The sequence below is a fragment of the Meleagris gallopavo genome, chromosome 23, assembly GCF_905368555.1.
Source record: "Meleagris gallopavo chromosome 23, MGAL_WU_HG_1.1, whole genome shotgun sequence".
Classification (NCBI taxonomy): Eukaryota; Metazoa; Chordata; class Aves; order Galliformes; family Phasianidae; genus Meleagris; species Meleagris gallopavo.
This window is the reverse complement of record NC_139426.1, coordinates 5,165,523-5,188,353: the sequence shown is the minus strand read 5'-3', so window position 1 is coordinate 5,188,353 and position 22,831 is coordinate 5,165,523. Positions and strand designations below refer to the sequence as shown.

Genomic DNA, 22,831 nt, shown 5'->3' with positions numbered 1-22,831 from the left:
GTTCCTTACCCAGGGAGATTCTAATGTAAAGTTCTCCACAAGAATGAATTCCCCTTGAATAAACTGTTCCCATCAGATCCCAAGCTGCATCCAGGCAGGCAATTCATCATGAAATGGAAACATACTTCAATTTGTTTTCAAAATCTGCTCTGATAAAACATGAGAGAATTATTATGCATAGAGTGAGACTATAGAGTAGGTATGCAGCCACACAAGATGCCACTGACTTTAAAGAAAGTCATTTATTTACATTTCCATGCTTATCTCATGTAGTTAAATCTCAGATATCAAAGCATATCCATCCCAGAATCTGTCCACAGTTATATAGCACCATGGAATAATGCACCCATGTGTCACCTCTAGCTTAATCTCATTTGGTTTAGCTCTGCTTACAATCAAAAGCTGAGTACAACTAACTGAAAGGAAAATTAATGATACCACTGTGTAAAGTCATGTGTTTACTATATGAGAGTCTATCACAAGTTTAAGCCTGGTGTACACCTCATGGCAGTTCTTTAATGCTGAATTAGTACTGGGCATTATTTTTGAAGTATGTAATCCTGGCCCCAGAAGTGGGCTGGAAATTTTTGTTATGGTTACTGAAGACAAGGGACTTCACTTTAACTTTTTTAAAAGGCACCTAGCTTGTGTCAGTACACTTTTTATCTATGACTCATACTTTCTGTAGCATTAATCTTGAAAAGAAGTCATGTAGTTTATCCAATCATTTCTGAAAGCTCTAGTATATTACATCAGTTACCTTTCAAGCAAAGTGAGGCCACAAGCTCTTACAGATTAGCACATGAGATTCCATCCCTAAAATACAATTCACACATGCCTAGATGCACTTTCCAATTTGGCTCAGTTAAAAATATTGTGTTAGCTAGAGTCACCTTTCACACGAGCATTCCTTGCTTCAGTTTTCCTCTGTACTTTTACATTATGGTACAGAAATGTGCCCAGATTACTTGAGATACTTTGTTTCCATGTCCATAATACACTGCTTTTTGAAAGAGAAAGAACAGATCAATTATACACAAAACTTATCAGTTTGCTTGTCTGGCTCGTATGAATTAGCTAAGAACAGGTTTAAACTCACATAAAAGCAGTAATATCACAGCCTTTTCCTATTGTGACAATAGGAGAGAACAGTATTTTCAGTTACTTTAGGCTTGACAATATCTTGCCTGTACTGGAAGGTCCCCTGCAGGATGCACTTGATGTTTGAACAAAAGCATGCCATATGGAATTATGAATTATTCAACCATTGTAAGGAATAGCACATATGTCATCACTTCCTTCTGCACCAGCTCCATTGCTTCTAAATTGCAAATAGCACAAAATGGAAAAAAAAAAAAAACACCTTATTGTGTAAGTTCTGGACATTTGTGAAGCCAGAGTAAGACCCCATTTGAAAAAGGCATAAGATCAGAGCAGATAACTTCTTAAGCAAATGGAGCTCTCCTTGATCAAATACAGGACTCCAGCTGAACAGCCTGCATTCCAACCAAGTAAGCCACGTTTTGCTCCTGCTCCAAAATTTCTCATTAAGATCTACTTTAACTTCTTACATTGACTATTAAAGTCTTTTGGTCTTAACCAGGACTTCAGATTCTGCCCTTTGGTTCAAAGTAAAGCTTTATTAATCTTAGGTGACATCAACTGCTACCAGATGGCCCATGCTCCACTGAATTATAACCTGGAAGGCTTCCAGCACTGGAGGCTTGTATTAAGTACACTGTGCTGTAATAGATCTGAACCTCTAAAGACATGAGGACGTGAATTTCCCAGACTGAGCTGGAGCACAGGGTACCCAGGATATGGCTTAGAGAAGGCAGGAGCTCTGAAGAATCCTTTCCTCTATTCTGCCAACATGAAAAAACAATAACTGCTGCTGCATTACTTTTAGTGGGAGCTACCTGGTGGGGTTTTGTGCGTTTTGGAGGGGGATAGTTGCAGTTAGCTTTTTTTTTTCTGCTTTGGAAGAAGTCAAACAGCACATTGTTCCAGGGCAAATACTTCAGTGAGCTGAAATGAATGAGCAATATACATGTCTGCAGAATGGGGTCTGAGGTCAGGAGACTTCCTGTGAATGTGAGCACATCAGGAAACAACAGCTCCATACTTTGTCCAGCTGGCCAGGATAGAATTTTTATTCACCAGGAATAGCATTCAATATATCAACACTTGCTGTTAACCTAAAATCCTTACTCCTGATCATGTTCATTCCTTTATGGTTAGTAACAGCAACGTCCCCTTTTGCAGCTTGGCTGTGAGTCATGAATGTGGCTCTTCTGAACAGACAAGCAGGCACCAGGCTTCCTGTGAGAATGCCAGATGTCACTAAAAAGCATCATAAACATAGTTGTCCCCTTGTATTTGGGTGTGTGATGAAGATATATAGAGGTAATATGGTGAAAGTAATGACTTGATGAATATTTATGACTCCAGGTATGAGTAGAATGATTCATACAAGCATTCTTCATAAAGAATGTTTTCATTCTAAGAATGGAAGACATCAGAAGAATGAATTCAGTAACTAGAGACAGCCAAACATTCACCAGAAGAATATTATGGAGATCTTAAACTACTCCCGTAATTTTTAGAAACCTTCACTATTAGTTAAAACACCAATTAAAACACGCAGCAATTGCTGCTTTAGATTCATTCTATATTTTATAAGGGTATCTGCAGGATGATATTGCAAGTATCTCAGCTGCACGCTATTTCAGATGTGCATTAAGAACAATTGCACAGCAATGCCTTCTGCCAAGCTTTCAAACTGAAAAGAACTGATGTATCATCCACAAGAGAAAGGTAAGCAACCACAGAGTATGATATACACACCAAATGACTTGCCAAGGATAATAACCATGGTTAAGGAAAAGCCATCAGCACACGAATCTTTATACGTTGATCCTGTCACAGCTTTGTATTATTTCAGGTGAAGTGATGTTCCATGTTTTATGATAACATTATATTCTTTAATATAAGATAGTAACAAAGAGCACAGGAAAAAAGCTAATAATCAAATCTACCAGGAGTCAGGAATGCACTCAAGATGAATGTTTCAGATGAAACACTGCTCCATCTAAAGCAATCTCTCCTATACCACCATAAGTTCTGTAGTGTAAGTACTACACTGAAGTAATAATTGGCCTATGCCATGCCTGAAGACATTGTTATAACTATTTATACTCACCTACTTAACTAATTAAGTATTAGATTGGCCATAAGCATAGTTTCTCAGGCAGTTTTTAATCTGAAGTATTATCACTAACATCAAATTTCTCAGCATCTGGTGTTGCTGGGTGGCTGCTGGTGGGTACAGAAGGTAACACTGGATGTGCAACTTGATAGTAGGTGCTCTAAGAAGTTTGAATTGGTGCTTTGTACATTTCTCACAGCTGCAGCATGGAGGCATTAATGCATAAATAAATCCAGCACCACGCTGGCCATGTGTCTTTGTCTAGGCCATGTGGATTTAGGCATCAGACCAAACCCATAGACCCCTGCTTTCTATCAAACAGTTGGACAATGCCACAAAGGTCCCCATGCAATCACATGGCTTGTTAGGCTTTTCCAGCCTGGAGAGGTCAGATTTTGAGACTGGCAAATGCTGCAGCAGTGAGCATTCTGGCCAGCAAGGAGTGCTGTGCATTCCATGCATTTTCAAGGTTGTGCTTCCAGAAAGCATTTGGCAAGGGTGATTGATTTTGGGAGTTGAAAACCAAGCAGTACTGTGCAGAGAAGCAGAAAATGGAAGGAATAGAGAAGTGGTACAGCAAAACTGGCATAAGTCAGGTTTAATTATTGAAATAGAAGATAATCCAGGAAGTGGCTGCAGCAGCATTACTAACAGGCAGCCTTTGCTTTATTAGTAAATAGCAAAAGCATTTAGGTAAATTGCTGCTTCAAATTACCTTCATGATTCAGAGTGAGACTTCATCTGAGGAAACTACCCTTGGCTCCAACGTCAATCTTTTTGAGAGGCAAAATTATTAATGAGATCATGAGAACACATTGTTATTAACTACAATTTACATGAAGGCAAAGCCTGCCATCTGCTCATTTAGAACTAGAAGTTCTGGGTTTCAGAAATGCTTGACTAATTATGAACTTACTTCTTGAGAATAGCTTTCCCCATGGATTTTTCTAGTTCATTTCCTCATCATTAATAATTAGCTTAATTCCACAATAAGTATGCTTGATTAACTGAGCAGAAAGCAATAGAAGCATCTGAGAGTATAAAGTATACCTGCGTTTCAAGCAGAAAACTGAGCAAGAACTACAAGAACAATTTAAGATTTTATAACCTGACAGGAAGCAATGTTTCCAGAAATACACAAACAACATTGAAAGGAAAGACTTCTCACTGCAGGCTGATAATGCAGCTGCACGGTGACAGCACACTCAATACATTGCATTGTAGCACCAGCTAGTGGTAAGAATCAATGAAGGCATATAGAGAGGAAAAGTAACAAATGTGTTTGCAACAGAAAAGCTTCAGATTACATGTAGCCTCCTATCCAAACTTTTTCCTCACTTTTCAAATACTTTCTAAACAAAGTCCCACACGAGTTTCACTGAGCATGCCTAAACCATCCAAAAAAGCACTGTCAGTGTCCTTGATGCAGTTGCTGGGAGTTAGAGATGGTATTAGCAACAACCAAGCACTTTTGCTACACTTAGAGCTACTTCATCCTCAGAGCCAGCTTGTCACTGACAAAGGTACTTAGCCAGAACAAAAGTTGAATACTACTGCTGTGCTTTCTCTTCCACAGAGCATCACCAGCATTCTCTCTCAGCATAAACTTACTGAAACAAGAAATATCTATGTGATTAATTCGGCTGTAAAACTCACGTTCATTCATTTTCTGCACCCAATCCTACAGCATAGGAATTAGTTTACAGAGACAGCTGCAAAAAAATAAATCTAGTTTGCAATGGATACCATAAAATGTCAGTTGATACTCTAAATTTAATTGGATTTTCTCTTTATCTCTGTGTCACTATTGGTGTCATTTACACAGAACAGCAATACTGCTATTTTAAGAATACAAAAACTAGTTCAGTACTTCAGATAGCTTGTGATTTGTAGGCTTCTTTGACCATCACAAAATGTAAATTGAGGTGCAGGTACTACAGAACACCACCAGGTGGAACATTTTCTCAAAGCAAGGTGAAAATAAAGATAACTTTCTTGTACACTGGCCAGACCTTCCTAAGTTTCAAGGAGAAGCGACCACATCAACAACAAAAAGCAAAACCTCCAAACCCAGCAAACTGAGCAGCCTATGTGGCAGTGAACAGGGGCAAGAGGAACCAACACCAGCACCGACCATGACAGAACAAGACAGCCAGGCTGCTCCTGCTCACTGAGGTTGAATGAGGTCTGGAAAATAACAGTACTGCAGAATCACTGATGTGCCCCAATGGGTGAGGAATACCACAAGAAAGTGATGGAGTTATAGAATTAAAGGCTGATATACTGAGCTCTTTTCACCATAAAAAAACTCTACCTTTCTAATGCTGCCTATCTCTTAATCTCACTGGTTTTGGATACCTTGAAAACAAGATCTGATTAGGTTACTGAAGCACTTATCATTCACAGAGGTATGATGTAGTAAGCTCTGTAGAGACATTTATAATTTAAACAACCAGCTTGAGAGCCACAGGATTTATACATGGAAGACTGCTACATCAAGAGCCAGATGCTGAAATATTTATAAATGTGAATTTCTAATGTGTAATGACTTCCAACCAATAATATTTTAGCTTTTGCTACAGATTAATACTATTTTGCTACAGATTTCTGCTCCATACTTTACAGTTAAAAGCTATATATTAACTGCATCACACTGAAGTCTGATTTGGAATTTTAATAATCAACAAGGATACTGGAGAAAGCACACTTGGCTATAGGATTTTGGGTGTCACTATCTTAGAATCTTTCAGAATGTACTATGAAGTACAGAGGTATTTTGTTCAAAGAATGCAGGCCTAAATATATAGAACCTAGTTGAGTGACAGCTAGTTGAATAACAGCAAGAGTCTATTCACACTTGAGCAAAGTACAGCTGCTTAGAGGAAAAGTGATAGGATATGCCAAAAATACAGCCTGAGAAACTACCAGTGAGGCCCCAAAGGAAAACAACTGGAATCCCTGTAGTTCAAGACATGTAATACTCAGCTGACAAATCATACATTATGTATCAAGTTTCTGCAAATCTTCCAGCCTACTTTTGTTTTGTTGAGAGTTCTTTTGACAGTTAAAGAGATTAGTGTTACTATTAGAGCTCAATAACCAAGACTAAAATACTTCAAGCAATTTCAAAAGCAAAGTCTGCATTTGCAGGAGATTTGCTATCACATAGTTATTATCTGAGGATGCCCTTATAGACTCATCAAGCATTTGAAACAGGCACTGTTATATTTGCAACATGGCTTATTTGCATCCTTCATGTGTTGATTTGTTCTATTCTGCACAGAACAAGCTCTAATTTCATCAGTGCAGTACCTGAGAATCTATTGTTACAGCCACATAACTGGCATTCACCACATGCATTCTCATACTAAGCCCAGTGATGGGCTTGGTGTCTGTCATACACATTTGTTACTTATTTATTATTGCGATGCAAATGCCAGATTGCAGACAGGCTGCAGAAAACATCTGAGTACTGAATAAAGCACCAAATTCCTTGATGTTTCAGTCACAGCCTGAAGGAAAAACTATTATTGGTCGTATCTATTGGACTATTTTAACAGTTCAGATCCATGAGAAAGCTTAAAGATGCCTTCAGTTATTTATTTTGAGGAAAACACCAAGATTCAGCCATGGAAAAAATGCCTCAAAAGCATTACTAGACACATATTTATTCTCGAACACAACACAGATGCATTCTTGCATTAGAAAAGCGAGTTTAAGAGTTTCCCCCAGTCAGAGTACAGAAGTGTGACTACCCAAGGTTCATACTGGCCCTCCAGAAGCTGCTGTCTCCTTTGATATATTGGCACAGGACCCCCAGTGCCTTTTCTCAGTTGACCAGAAAGTGATTTGGTTCTGTTCAGCCAGCTGAGGTCTCAGATTTGCCCAAGCAGCATTTGGATAAGAAGAACCTTTTTCCTGAAACAGCTCAGTCCTTGACACATCCTATTTACTGACTGAAGTAGCTAATGAAGTCCAGCTTACCTCCTTCAACACCAAGATACAAAACAAACGATTTAGGAATCAACACTCAGAATATGCAATTAAGGTAAAGAAAAGCATTCAGCAAAGACCATCTCTTAAACCTTTAAACCATCAAGCAACTTACAACCTCATTTTTAGTGTAAATCAATGAAAACCTCAGCCCAAATCCCAGATCTAGCTTCCCTGATCTCTGAATTCCAATAAGTCAGAACCCAGCATACAGCTTCACAAGTATTTGTTTTCCCCCAGTAGAATACTACCTTAGTGTAAGAGAGCTCTAACCTCTCTGCTCTGAAGGGTTTAAATTCTACATTCTTTTTATCTTTCCAATAACACTTTTTTAACAAATTCACACAGACTCAGTACAACATTTTGGAATGTTCTAATACAACTCTAGCAGACAGAAGTGCCTTACCTTTTTCTTCTCACATTCCTTCCACGCTTCTTCATTTCTTCATATTTCTTCTGTCCCCCTGAATTTTGGGAAGAAAAGGAAAGAACATGTAATTCAAACAGATACAGAGTTGTGAATCTCCAGCAGTCAAAAGGAATTGTTTTCTACTCTGCGGATCTTGTCTTAAAAAAGCAAACTAATCTCTCCTTAAAATAACTGTAAGCAAGAATCTCTTAGTTGATAAATTAAATAATGCAAATTAATCATCAAGCCTATCTTGTCTTAGCATAATTAGTGGAGCTCTTCAGCTGGTAAGGCTTTTTTTTTTTTTTTAACTTACTCATAACAGCGATCATTTAAGTTTTTAACTAACAGACCTGAAGTACTTTTAGCTTCTCTTATTATTCCAACTCTTTATTTTAATACCTTGTTTCCATGCAGTTTAGAGCTTCAGCTTTTCAAGAGTTCTTTCTTTATCTACAACACAGAGCACAACAAACAAACAGTTAATAAAACACAAAACACTAAAAATAACATTGAATTAAGGGGCTTTTATAAAGAATTATACATCTATAATTGGAAGTAGATGACCTTTGAGCTCCCTTCCAACCCAAGCCATCCCACGATTCTACAAAGAATTCCATGTTTTTCCAGCATTACACTGCCAGGCAATGAGAAGTAAAACACCAGTTTTGAGTACAGACCACTGACAGTTTTAAAGACAATCCATTAGAAAGCTGTTCAAGAATAAGCATTAAATAATAATGTACACTGAAATAAAAAGCTTTATAAAATCTCCAGCTAAGCCAAGCATAAAACAGACCTATCTTAGCTATACCCTATTCTTACCCTATTACTAGAGAAAGCCAAGCAAACCCTTTTCCTTGCCTTAGAGAAGTAATGTTAGTACTCAATAGAAAAGCTTTGCTTCTTTCAGCTTAAAAAAGTGTAACTAATTAGTAATGAATTAAAAATTCAAAACAAATTAAATAAACTCTATGAAAATGATAAAGATAAGAGTGTTTTGTAGCTAGTGCTATAAGTGTATGGGTTGGCTTGCTGGTACCTGTGTTGCCCAGTTTACAGTCTCAGTGTTTCTAGAATACAGAAAAAGAAGTTAAAAGACCTAAGAAAATGATATGAACTTTATTTTCTAAATGGGATTCTTGGACCTTGGGTTCTTCTTGGAACTTTTTCTAGTGTTGTAAATATGTTAAGTGTTTTGTGGTTTTTTTTTTTTGTTTGTTTGTTTTTTTAATATAAGGAAGAAGTTTTTTACACTTAAAGGCAGTGAGGCACTGCACAGTCTGCCCAGAGAGGTGGTGCAGACACCCAACGTCAGGCTGGAGGGGCCCTGTGCACTGATGGAGCTGTGGGTGTCCCTGGTCACTGCAATGCAATTGGACCTGATGGCCTTGAGAGTCCCTTCCAACTCCAGCCATTCTATGACTGTAGGATCTTAAGAATAGCTTGATTTGTATTAAAGTTATTAATGATAGTTTTGAAAAAACTTAGTATTTGTGAAGTTAGAAAGGTGTGTACTATGGGTAGTGCATGAAGGAAGATGACTGCACCCTGTTACTTCCAGCCTGCTGTCAGTTGGTGGAGTTGCACACTACAATACAGGCATTAAAACTCTAACTTTGCAGTCAATATCTGCCTTGCACTTGAAAGCTCATTTTTGCAGCTGTCCTTGTTGGAATTGCAGCGGGTTATACTCATAGGATCATCAAGGTTGAAAAAGACCTCTATGATCCCCAAGTCCAACCACAACCCACCCCCACCGTGCCCACATCCCTCAGTGCCACATCTCCACACTGAACACCTCCAAGGACAGTGACTTCACCACCTCTCTGAGCAGCTGTGCCAGTACATCACCGCTCTTTCTGAGAAGAAATCATTCCTATAATCCAATCTGCACCTTGATGCCATCACCTCTCATCGTATCGCTGCCAGCCGGGAGCAGAGGCCAACCCTGCCTCATCACAGCCTTCCTTCAGGAGTTGTATGGAGCTCCTGTTCTGCAGACTGACCATCCTTGCTCCCTCAGCAGGCTGTCAGAAAGCACCAGCTTGACAAGAAAGGCTCAGCAGGGATCTTCCTTGTCTGCTCGTGGAGAAAGCTCCCTGCTGCGTGGTTCAGTACCATGGCACCACAGCTTCTCAGCACATCCACATCATTAATATTTCTCCTTGATGGACTTGTGCAACGAGCGCGATATCAAAATAATCAAAGAAACACAAAGTATCCCTATATTCAATCTCCTACGTTAGCTTAATGACTCCAACCTGCTGCTAGAATTCCTCATTCCTCACTCTTTTCTTTTTTTTTTCCACACAATAAATAGCAAACTCTTACCACAGAGGACAGAAAACCCCATAATAGGGCAAGAGAACCCGCTCTCCTCCACAGCTCATTGTCTGGGGATGAGGGCGGATGCCGGAGGCCGCGGTGAGGAGGACGGCTGGCTGCGGCAGATGGGACGAGCCGAGGCGCTCTCTGGTAAACATGGGGACGAAGCGGGGAGCCGGGGGGCAGCGGGGGCGGCCCCGCTCCGGAGGGGGTCCCGCTACGGGGGGCACTGCCCGCTGGCCTCCCCCCAACGTCACTTCCGAGGCTGGAGACAAAATGGCGTCCGGACGGTGCCGGAGCTGGGGCCGTTCCGCGCCTTTTTGAGCCGGGCCGTGGATAGTGGAGAAAGAGGAGGACAACGAGGAGGCGGCGGTAGCCTCGCAGGTGAGAGGGAGGCGGCCCCGCGGGCGCTGCTGTGCCGGAGGGCGGGCCGGGCTGTGGGGGTGGTGGGCAGAGCCAGAGGCGCGGAGCCGGGGGTACGGCGGGGAAGGGGCCCGGGTTGTGGGGCTCTGGGGAGCAGAGGGTGCGGCCGGGCGGGTCGGCAGTACGGGTCGTGATGTTCAGCGCGGTGGTTGATGGTGTGGGTGAGGGGCTGAAAGCTCCCTCAGGAAGTTTGCAGGTGACAGCGGGTTCTGTGCCTGCAGATGGGATGGTTTGACTGAGGGACGCGGGCGGGCTGAGGTCAATGGGAACGAGTGCCCGTTCCTGGGCTTCAGTCACCACAAGCCCATGCGTTGCTACAGATTTGGAAGGCTGTGCTGAGGGAAAAGATCGGGGGGAGCTGGTCCGCAGCAGCTGAACAGGAGCCAGCAGTGTGTGCAGATGGTCAAAAGACCATCAGCATCACAGAATCACAGAATGGCCCGGGTTGGAAGGGGCCTCAAGGATCATGAATCTCCAACCCCCTGCCACATGCAGGGCCATCAACCTCCACATTTCATAGCTGCCCAGGGCCCCATCCAACCTGGCCTTGAACACCTCCAGGGATGGACGGGGCATCCACAGCCTCTCTGGGCAGCTGTTCCAGCATCTCACCACTCTCTCTGTAAAGAACTTCCCCCTGACATCCAACCTCAATCTTCCCTGCCTCAACTTCAAACCATTTTCCCTTGTCCTGCTGTTATCTACCCTTTCAAAGAGTTGATTCCCCTCCTGTTTGTAGGCTCCCTAGAAACATCCTGGCTTGTATCAGCAGCAGTGCCACCAGCAGGAGGTTATCATCCCTCTGTGCTGTGGGCAGTGTTGGGTTCTTCACTACAATACAGTCACAGAGGCCCTAGGGTGTGTGCAGAGAAGGGAACGGAGCTGTGAGGGCTCTGAAGCTCAGTGCTGCAGTGAGTGATGCTGATCCAGTGGGTCAATCTGGAGAAGATGTGGCTCAGAGAACTCATTGCTCTCTATAGGGACTGAAGGGAGGTTGTGGTGAGGTGGGCTCAGCCTCTGCGCCTGCATAACTGCTGATAGACGAGAGGTGATGGCCTCAAGTTGCTCCAGGAGAGGTTTAGTTTGGATATTGGGAAAAAATTATCCACAGGAGTGGTTGGGCACTGGAACAGGCTGCTCTGGGACGTGTTGGGGTCACTGAAGATGTAGTACTTGGGACTTGGTTTGGTATGCAATGCTGGTGGTAGGTGGACAGTTGGGAAGTTTTTCACTCAGAGGGTGGTGATGCTCTGGAACAGGTTGCCCAAGGAGGTTATGGACACCCCATTGCTGGAGGCATTCAGGGCCAGGCTGGATGTGGCTCTGGGCAGCCTGGGCTGCTGGTTGGTGACCTGCACATAGCAGGGGGTTGGAACTGGATGAGCATTGGTCATTGGAGCACTGGTCCTTTTCAACCCAGGCCATTCTATGACTCTATGATCTTAGTGATCTTTTCCAACTTTAATGATTCTGTGATTCTATTTCTCTCAACCTTGGGGTTTCTGTGCTGTAGTGCAGTGATACTGGTGAGTATCAGGACAGGAGTAACAGGTCGGACAGCATCTTTGAGACCATCATTTGACACCACTGCAGAAGGTGGAGCCTTGCTGGTGAGCACCTCATGAGTTTGCAGTTCTGGTCTTCTGTAGAGCTTTTAATGGTTTTAATTCCTATGAAGCTGCCAAAGATCCATTCTGAAGTAGTAAGGAATACTTTGAACCATTTGTAACAATTGAAGATTGAAAGGATGGTGATGTTCTTGTATCTCTTATCTGAGCATTCAGTGACAGAAGGCATTTTCCTTACTTTACATTTCAGTACTCAGCAATGGGCATCTCCCAGTGGTGGTGGGGCTGCTGGTATTCCTGATACAATACTTGAGACAAAGCTGATTGACAGAGACCTGTAAGAACCAAAAGATCTTTCAGTGTATAGGGATTGTTACATTGTGTGGTGCTGCTTGGTTTCATTACAGAATGACTTGGGTTGGAAAGGACTTCAAAGATCATCCAGTTCCAGCCCCTCTGCCATGGGCAGGGTTACTGCCCACTAAATCAGGTGCCAGTTCAGGTGGCCCAGGGCCCCATCAATGTCCTTGATCACCTGTGGGGCATCCACAGCTCTCTGGGTAGCTGTGCCAGGGCTTTGCTGCCCTCTGAGTGAAGAATTTCCCTCTGGCATTAGTCTAAATCTCCCCTGTGTTAGTTTGAAGCCATTCCTCATTGTCCTATCTCTGTGTACCCGTCTTCAGACACATAGCTCAGCTCAGTGTTGTCCTCCCAGGGTTGGCTGGGTCAGAAGTGTCTCAGCCCATCCACCCCATGCCTCAGAACATAAGAAAGGTCAAGTTTTGCTTCTAGTGAAACCCTGCTTATGTGGAATAAAGGGCAAACAATCACTTTGGGGTTACAAAAGTGACAATATGTAAAAAGGAGTTCTAAATACTGTCCTGCACTAGATGTCAGTCTCTTAAAACAAGTTCAGGATGATATAGAGGTAACATTTGTAGGAATGTTTTTGCTTGTTACCAGTCTACAGCTGCTGGTTGGTGCTCATGCCATATATGCAAGTAAGAGTCTCAACTTGGGGAGAAGATGGAAATGTAGGCTATGCCTTGCAGCAACAGCATGGTGCCTTTTTCATTATGAGCCACTTGCTTACGTGTGCAGATTGGAGACTGCTAGTTTTATGGGTTATGTTGTTTTTGTCAGAGGTTTACAAACAGCCCGAGGTCACAAGCTGATGCATGTTGAATATCTGCATTGGGATACCTTGTTCCTTATACTTCCTCCTGAGTCTTTGATCTTTATAGTTAGCAACTCCACATCTCAAAGAATTGATTATGCTTCGTGCCATCCCCTTTTGATTTACTGTTCCATTGTTGTTAGAGTTCTGTAATTCAGCCCAATCTTTTCCTCCTGTAAATTGTTCTATTTCCCATACTATGTAATACTTGCTGGAGTGTATTGCCCTCACAAAATCACTCTGGTTCACTAATTCTTCACACATGGCCATCTTTCCATGTGAACACAGTATAGAAAAGATACCAGTCATTTCAGTGCAGCACTCTTCATCTTGGCATGTTTATTTTGACTTAATTCAGATTATTTGGAGGCATCTTTAAACTATGCGTAGTCCTGGCAAGTATCACAGCATTTTTAAAGCACTGCAGGGCATTTTGTGTTGAATTTGTTGGCACATGATGGGGCAGGTATGATCCTACTATGTAACATCATCCCCAAAACGAAATGCTTTTCTTTACCAGTGCTGTGTTTTCTGAGACTGTATTCCTAGCTGAAAAATGTTGTTGTGTTTTTTTTTTTTTTCTTTTTGCCTCTGTATAAAAGATGCTTGCAGACAGAAGTGGGAGGCAGCCCTGCATTGTGAAAAGAAATGACTGGAACAGGTTGTTTCGTGTGCTTGTGAGTCTGCAATGCACTTGTCTGATAAAATTGTCATTTGAATGTACTGCCTTTGCGGACAGAATGAAGAGGTGTACTTATGTCTGAAACTGGAACAGTATATCTGTCTACTAGCAGTTATCAGGCACTTGGCATTTTCTGTTGCTTCTTTTGATTACTTGCTGTTTCATGAGGATGAAATGTTGTTGGTGTTTTTTGTTGTTGTTTTGTTGGTTTTTTTTTTTTTGAGAAATATATGTGAAGGTGAAGAGCGTGGGGTTCATCTTTGTGTTAATTTCTTGGCATGGTTACTGAATAAACTCTCTTAGTATCTACAGCTTATTTGTTTACCAAGCACTAAGCAAAACTTTTATTTTTATCAGGCAAGAGGCAACAGATGTTACTGCTTTCATCATTTTATGCCCACTTTTCTCCATTCTCATTCTGGCAGTCTACAGGAACTGAAAGCTTCATTGCAACTCAGTGCCCATAGATAGCACTGTTGGTTCTGTCAAGTTTGGACTTATTCATCTTTCAGTGTTAACATGCATTTATTATTATTATTTTTTTTTTTTTGAAGCTTTCCTTAACCTAACACGCTGCAAATGTATGTAGAATGCTATTGTAGGATTGAAGTGCAACAAGCTAAGCACCCAGATGTTTAAAAAAAAATAATGATCATTCATCTGCTATAATTAAAAGCTAAAGCAAAGGAAAAGATCATTTCTACCACCCTGCAGTTTCCCAGCCTGGAGCCTGACTGGGAGAAGAGGCTGCTGAGGCTTTCAGGTTTTGTTCCAGCTTTGTAATTGATGTGTTTTTACCTGGACAGAGACGTAATGCGTGTCCCATTTTCAGCTTCCAAATGCTGAAATGCTCTCACCTGTTTATTTTTCCTTCCCCTGAAATGGAAGTAATATTCCTTTTCAAAGTGAAGGGATCATCATCTAGAGATGATAACTGTGCCTTAGAAAAGCAGAAGGTGGATGGGTCAGCACAGCCACTGGAAGCACCTACTGGAAATACTGACCCAACCAATCCATAACACACATAAAAGTAACTAATTTTATACAAAATTAGCAATGTTAATTACAAGGAAGACTTTCTAAAGAGTCTTTCTAAATGAATTTTTCAGAGATTAAAGTGACACGATGCAATAAATCTGACTTTTCTGATTTGTTTCTCTGTTACTTCAGTACCTTGTGAGCCTGCTGCACTCATGGGATACACCGTGGGTGGTGGTTTGAAATAAATATGCCCTGATTTTCTGGAAATTAATTTAAAAATTCCGATTGGGAGGTGTTGTGTTTGTGTGGTTTGGGTCATACATCCACGTTTTTGTGGAACTGGAATTTCAAAATGAAACTTTGTGTTATAAATGCTTTGTTTTCTATTCTTAGGTCGTTTTTATGCAGGTAGAGGTTAAACCAGTGAGTGTCCATAAGGTGTATGTAGGCTGAAGTTGATTTTATTTTCTTTTTTTCTAATGCAGTCAGCCTTTCTACACAATTTTCTTTGTCGTTAATGAGGAAAGAAAATGGGGAAATGTTTTCAGATAAGTGATGTGAGCTCTGCAGTTTAAAAACTACCTATCAGAGCAGCAGGAATACAATTTCAAAGTGAAACGAGTGCTTTCAGTTGGTACTTTTATTAGTAATTATTGCAACTTTTGGATTACCACAGCTTCATTTCTCATCTTATACTTTTTGATAAACCGATTCCGCTGGCAACTTGTAGCTTAAAGTATAGGGCACAGCCTGTTTGGGAGCTGAGCTTTAAATGCATCATTCTGCTGAGGTTGGTCACTTCGTATGAAGGCTCAGTGAGAGGTTTGGATACATCCAGTTCTATGAAAGTTGAATAATAATATATATAAAAACATAGAATGGCTGGGTTGAAAAGGACCACAATGATCATCTGGTTCCAACCCCCTGCTATGTGCAGGGTCGCCAACCACTGCATGCATTGGATGAGTAATGATGTTGAATGGTTGCTTCTGTGAAACACCGCTTTAATTCTGCCTGGGTTGTATTTGTGTAGCTAGAATTATGAGTTAAATGCCTTCCTAGTTTATTCAGTGTTGAAAATGACGTATGTACCTGAAGATGACTCTCACTGAATGCAACATAATGTCTATGCACTTCTTAAAGCAGGCTTTCTAAGTTGATTTCCAGAGCCATGATAGGTGGTGGGTCTGATAGAAGATTGCTGAGCTCATAATCAGAGAACCATTAGAGATGAGGGGCCTTGAAGGTCACATAAGGCAAATGATGAGCAGGCAGCAGGTGCCACTGCTGTATTCTCACATCCTACAGCTGTAGTCCATCACACAGTGCTCTGAAATCAATAAAATGTTCTTGTTTTTGTGGTCTTTATGTGAATAAAGTTTTTTACTTCCTAGCCAAATATAGAAAAAGCAAATATTTCTTCCCAAGAATCAGGTATTATTCGCACTAGGAAATACCATCCTGATTTACAAATTGCCATGAAGCAGACATCAGCCAAGTGAGCACAGAATGAAAGAGCTCTGCATTTTCTTGTTACTGCATCACCCCAGCGCAGAATTGTACACAACTCCAGCTTTGCTTTTCCTTAAATCAGCACCTCCATGTGTGCAGGCAGTTCCAGCAGGTGACAGGCAGCCTGCTGACCGCCTTTCAGAAACCATTTGTCCTGAGCAGAAGCAGAAATCATGTTTGTCAGGAGGGAAAACGAGTTAAGCTGTCAAGGCCGTGGGGCGAAAATGGCATGTGGGAGATGTGCTGCAAAACTGCAGGAGAGCTTGGAGAGAAAGTGATGTTATTGCCATGGTTGGATTTGACATCCCAGGAGTGGCTGGAAATAGTAACAGATTTTAAATTAAATGCTTTGTATAAAAACTAACAGTTAGTAAAATCGTTTAGTGATTGTTACATGGAAAAAAATAAATAGTTGGGGGAAGAAATAACAGCACTTAAATGAAATGCTTTGTGGGTAAGTACCAGTCAGCCTCCAAGAAGTTCAACTACTGACAACACTGTATGACACCAGGATGGTGTTTCCAATGTCACTTGCTGTGTTATTTCCTCCATGTATTTAAAAAAATAATAATAATAATAAAAAAAGGCAAGTTAATGTACTAAACTCTTAGATATGGCATTATTCTGAGCTACAATAGCTGACTAATAGCTTGGAGCAGATCTTGTGTCAAGCAGTGTGCTGTGTTGTGAACAGCCCTCTAGGAAGAGCAACTTCAGCTCTGTGTGCTTTCAGTTCAATGTAAACTGGTAGGTAGGCCTTACAATTGTCTGTTTCTCTTTGTAGGGCTCATGTAATCAGAGGAGTTCCTCTGTCGTGTGTGTCTTCTCAGAACGCAACTGGAATTCAAAATGAATCAGGTGAGTTTCATGGAAGACTTTATCAAAATATTTGGCTAATAGAACAGCTCAATGTTAACATGAAAAGTCAAAAAAGAAATGAAAGACTTCCATTTTTCACCTTTTAGACCACTGTATCATTTCAAACGTGCAGTGAACAGCTTCTGCCTTAGAAACTGGTTGATTGGGAAGATTCACACTTCTCTGGAGCCAGAGTATTTCCCTTGAATCAAGTGAAAAGGTTGGGAAAGGACATTTATTATGGGATGCATCCTCTACTATGTGGGTGCCAGAATGTCCTGGATGCTCTGGAGAGTGTTGTTTTAATCTGTGTCAAGTGTGCCTGATTTCATTTGTTTTTTATCTGTCTGTCCAAGCAGAAAAAATACAGGTAGTCTATTTGCTATAGACAGAGGAAATATTACCTTAAATTATTCTCATGAGTGCTTCTCTGTTTGGATTGTCTCACCAAGTCCCCTTGGCATGGGAGTGTGACCATGGGGTATCACCCTGAAGGAATGCCAGTCTTCAATTTGCTAAAACGTGAACAGAAGCTGCTTGTTTTGTTAGCCAGGAACAACCACAGTGCACAGGATGCAAAATGCTTTGTGTACTTTTTTCATTGCTTTTCCTAATGAATTACTTTTTTGCTTTTAAACCCTTAATTGATCATTATTGGCACAGAGTACAATTAGCACTCTGCTGAAGTATACTCCACCACTGAAGTTATAGGAGTGTAAATACAATTACTTAAGTGAGGAATTATATGGTAGGATGTTTCCAATAGCTCTGATTTTAAGTGGGGGGAAAAAAAAAAGCATATTGAAAAAACAAAAAGCAAAATAGGAACTCTATCAGTGTTGTCATGGATTTAGAGTACACTCTTCTATTATATATGTGCATAAATATGCATTATATATCATGCAAATAACATTTCTGTGTGCACCCTTTGAAAGTTTAGTGGTCTTGTCTGGGGTAGCAAGGATAACTATTGCTTCATCATTTCCTTCTTTTGAGACTTGTTTTTTTTTTCCCCTGAAAGGTTTATTTTGAAGGTGCTGTGGCATAAAGCCAACAGCTTATTGTTCTGCTCGAGCAATAGTCCTTCTGCTTCATTACTTGCTCCCAAAGATTTCGGTGTTAATCTGTGCTATCAGTAGCTGTTTCCTTCCCGTTTGGTTTCCTCACTCCACCAACGCTGCTCCCTTTCTAGGAGTGAATAAAATTTCTGCACTGTATAAAACGAAGTCCTCGTCCTTCATACCTGGATTGATAACACCATTTATGCAGTGCTGTGATGTTTATTACCTTACAATCAATACAGAGATCACCCTGCTTCTGGGGAGAGTTACAACAGCTTCGAGTCCTTCTTGGCATCTCTGCCTTTTGCCTTTCGTTTCCAAAGTATACAGAGCTCACAATGCTTTTTATTGTTCAATTACCATTCATACTGAGTGTGTACTTAGCATCAAACCCGTGGTGTTTTTTCTTGCAGTGCCCTTGTCATTTCATTCACTGTTGACAAGTTGTAGTGCCAGGTCTGTATAAGGCGTGTCTTTGATGCCTGATGCCAAACATCTTTCAGGTGTTCTGCTCTCATTTCTTTTGTTCTGCTTATCTTTGCTTTTGGTGTGACTTCAGTGACCCCGAAACTAATTGGCTATTGTTAATTTTGCTTATATGAAAGGACTGTTCCTTTTGTTGTAATGAAGAAAATCCTTTTCATGAACTGATCTGGCCTCCTTCCAGTAAGATTACAAAGGATTAAAAACAACATTAAAAACAACAAATTAAAAAAAAAAATACAGCTCATATTTGAGTTAATTTTTGCATTTCAAGGAAGATTGCTGTCTTGGGATAGATGACATGTATTCTCTATCTCTTTTTAAAAGACATTTTTCCTTTTATGTGTAAAGTGCATCAGAATGCTCTGAATAATTTATTAAAAACAAACAAAAAAAAACCCACCAAGCAAGTGTGGGGTTTTGATCAGTAGCTTTTACTGCATCCCAGCCTGAGTTAAGATAAAGCAGCGAGAAAGTTGCATGGAACACTGAATGGGAAGTTACTGCAAAATTAATATAGGCATAAGATAAATTATACCTGCACTTGTGCTAAAGTGCCTTCTGAGTTTCTAAATTGATTAATTCAGATATTCTAATATATCTTCAGTCTTCAAGCACGTGCAGTAAAACTGGGATGAGTTCAATAAGGTTTTTTGATAGGAAACTTCTGCTTCTGCCTGCCCTGTGCTAGCTCTTGGTTTCTGTTTCCCTTTCACAACTCCCTTCTGTCTCCTTTGCCTTGCCCCTGTCACTTCAGTGGCAAGGGACATTGAAGGACAAGGGGCAATGGTTTTAAACTGACAGGGGGAGGTTTAGGTTAAATATAAGGAGGAAGTTTTTCACACAGAGGATGGTGAATGGGACCAGGTTGCCCAAGGAGGCTGTGGATGCCCCATCCCTGCAGGCATCCAAGGCCAGGCTGGATGTGGCTCTGGGCAGCCTGGGCTGCTGGTTGGCGACCTGCACACAGCAGGGGGTTGGAACTGGATGAGCACTGTGGTCCTTTTCAACCCAGGCCATTCTGTGATTCTATGAATGGCATCCTCTCCTCATTCCTCTTATTCCTGTTTCCACCAAACTGCTTGCCAATCTTCACATCATTCAGCATGATTTTTTTTTCTTTCATTTTTTGTTCCAATCTGATCACCTGTAAGCATCTTGTTGCAGGTGCTGTTCCTATTGAAGGTGACATAAAAATTACAGAGGTGTGCTGAAAGGCACTATCCAAGTACCTGAACTCTGAATTGGATGCAAACAGGAAAGGAAAGCTTCAGTTAAGGCACCTTTCAGCCCTTCAACCATCTTTGCATTGTTCTTAGGTCACTTCACCCTTTCTGGTTTGAGTACAGTGTAATGTGTTTGGTGAACTTCAGAGTTACACATTTAATAGGGAAAAAACAAGCTTCTAGTGCACACCTACTCAACGTTGCAACAGAATTGCTGGCATGAATGAAAAACACCATAGTAGGTCCTCAGTTTAATGCAGTGCTGGCTGTAGGACATGTGCTTGTATGCATCCTTACCAAGAGGTGATCTCTTTATAGGAAAGAAAACCAATTTGAATCTGATTGTTAAATGTGGGTGGAAAAGTGATTGATATCAGTCTATTTCTTCCTTTGGTAGGTAGGCCTTCCTTTGGGTTTTGATTTGAAGGTCTTTTAAGAAGCTGTATTTAAATTGCAAATAAAATTAGAATGCGCTGATTTGACTGAACTAAATTGTTCATTTTACTGTATAATACATAGTTATTAATGTATGTTTGAGATGTGAAATGCCTTGTTACATCCTAGGCCTAATTTTATGGTATGTGCAAAATCCATGAATATAACTGCTGTGGAATGGGTCAGAGTGCTGTGTTCAGCTGCTGAGCTTTTATTTGTGTAGGAAGATGTCAAATAAAGTTCTGATTGTATGCTTTTCCTTACAAATAGACTTCTGAAATGGGATATTGATGGCTGAAAGGAGGTATGACTATTAGGAAATGTCTGATACGTCACAGGATGTGATCCAGTGCTGTGCTCTTTGATCTTATTTGTCTGTTTGATAAAGTTTTGGTTGATCAGGTTGTGTTGTAGGCTTGTTTGACTGCTCCTTTAGCTCTGGTTGCTTAAAAAAAGGTTTTGTCAGCTTGAAGCTTCAAATGCATTGTTCTCATAGCTGTCTTGTTCCATGTCTGCTGTCCTCTCATCCCTGCAGGCATTCAAGGCCAGGCTGGATGTGGCTCTGGGCAGCCTAGGCTGCTGGTTGGTGACCCTGCACACAGCAGGGGGTTGGAACCAGATGAACACCGTGGTCCTTTTCAATCCAGGCCATTCTATAATTCTATATGCAATTTGTTAGAAACTGCTGTGAAGGAGAAATGAGCGTGGTGTTCCCTTAATGGGGTGGTGGGGTGGATACTGGGAGGGAAGGAATCTGGGCCTCTTTGAGATGCAGAGAAGAGCAGACAGAAAAGAAACTCGCTCAGATGTGGACTCTCATATCAGTTCAAGGCTAACAGATGTCCGACTCAAACTTCTTTCATCCGTGTTTTTCCTTGCTGGCCATTGGAAGAGAAAAATAAAAGGAAAGCAGTTCTTCTGTGAATAGACTTTCAGCTATTATAACTAAAGAGCAAGGATTTTTTTCCCCAGCCCCTCAATCTAGCGGATGGGAAGGGATTTCTGGCATTCTGTTCCTTCCACAGTGTCCAATTTCGGGGTCTTTCTCCCCTACTAATAGCTCTCTAGGACGTGTCTGTGCAGCTGTTAGGGCTTACCAAGGCAGCAATAGAATAACATTGCTAGGACTCCAGTTTTATCATTTTTCTCGCTGTTGCAGAAGGCTGACAGAAGACATTCTTGTAACTTAACTCAGCAAGTCATAAATATAGAGGAGAATAGTTGCCATACTGAGCACTCTTGAAGTGTGGCTATGAAGTAGGAGAGGTTGGGGAAGCTTTATTTTCTTTGAAAGATTAAAAACTCAACTGTGGTAGCCTATAGAGATGCATTAAAAATATATTTCCAGAATGCTTCCTAAGTGCTCAGTGGAAAATGCTGGGTGTTATAGATGAACACTCAGCTCAGTACATGAAGACTGCTATTACATCTCTGCTTTGTGGCTGCAAGTAAAAGCAAGAGTCATGTCTGGTAAGTTTGAGTTTACTTGGACAGCTGTGGCACTGCCTGATTTTTTTTTTGTTGTTATTTAACACCACCTGAAGTTTCTTCAGAACTTAAATATAACATCCTTCATGTTAGAGGAGCTATTGCCTTCTTCACCAGCATTTGTGACTGCCCAGAGTGGTCACAGTTCAGTGTCAGGGGGCAGATATTTTTTTGGGGCTGTAGCATGAAGTCCAACGTATGCATACATGTCGTTTGTGCCAAGCACCATTCTTTCATAGTGTGGATGCATTTATGGGAGGCTGCATGTGCTTGTGGCTTTTGTAATGCTGGTTGTTCAATCAGGAGTAGGTGTCTTGTTAACTGAAGAGCTGGTTGTCTTGTGACAGCTGTGAGTAACGCTTGCAATTTTACATGATGTGAGTAATAGTATGAATATAATTACTAGCAGCCTATTGACTCTTGTAGATCCCTTAAAATGGGCATGAAGCCTAATCACTTAACATCCATAAATCACTTATTAGCTTTCTATTGCATCTCCAGCTATAAGAAAACCTTAAAACCTTTTGTATTAATTACAGGCTAAGGGTTCTGAACAGTTGGTTTAATTAAGAATAGAACACAGAAATAACTTTTATGACACTATTTACATCCTATCATTCTCTTCAAAGCAGAGCAGTAAGCTTGGCACGCTGATACTTTAAGGTTGATCTCTGGAGTGAAGTGGCTTGCTTGTAGGCTGTAAACAGAGCAGCAGGAGGAGGACAATAACCCAACGGTAGCTCTGGGAAGTGCATTACAAGGCAAGCTTCAGTGTTAGCCACGCTACAAGAGGGGGATTTATGTGTTACTGGACTCAGGGTGTGCAGGGAAGCTCCTCTCTGTCCCCTGGCATCCAGGTCTGGGCAGCACAGGGTATGTTTGTGCCTGCGGCAGAGAAGGTGGTGTACCCCAAATTCCCATTCTGGTATGTACATTGGAGTAGTTTGTTTACTGCTGTGTCCTAGGTTCAACAGGAGAAAAAAATCACTTTTCATTTTT

The 22,831-nt window shown here is 41.2% G+C and overlaps 2 protein-coding genes across 7 annotated transcripts in view; one reads left to right on the top strand and one right to left on the bottom strand.

The window, feature by feature from the left end:
* Positions 1–10,092, bottom strand: part of LRRC38 (leucine rich repeat containing 38) — a 56,313-nt gene extending 46,221 nt beyond the window's left edge. For 4 of the 5 annotated variants that reach the window (XR_004161929.2, XR_004161928.2, XM_085242632.1 and 1 more), the window contains exons 1-4: positions 9,945–10,092; positions 8,013–8,063; positions 7,608–7,665; positions 3,924–3,981 (exon numbers count right to left, since the gene is read on the bottom strand). The gene's annotated coding sequence lies outside the window, so the exon portion shown is untranslated. The remainder of the gene's footprint in view (positions 1–3,923; positions 3,982–7,607; positions 7,666–8,012; positions 8,064–9,944) is intronic. The other variant, XR_014887924.1, reaches the window with a different exon arrangement.
* A 95-nt stretch (positions 10,093–10,187) lies between these two features.
* PRDM2 (PR/SET domain 2) overlaps positions 10,188–22,831 on the top strand; it is a 62,753-nt gene continuing 50,109 nt past the window's right edge. For both annotated transcript variants that reach the window (XM_085242621.1, XM_085242622.1), the window contains exons 1-2: positions 10,188–10,322; positions 17,066–17,139. In XM_085242621.1, the coding sequence (XP_085098747.1) occupies positions 17,131–17,139 (9 nt within the window). In that variant the 5' untranslated portion in view covers positions 10,188–10,322; positions 17,066–17,130. The remainder of the gene's footprint in view (positions 10,323–17,065; positions 17,140–22,831) is intronic.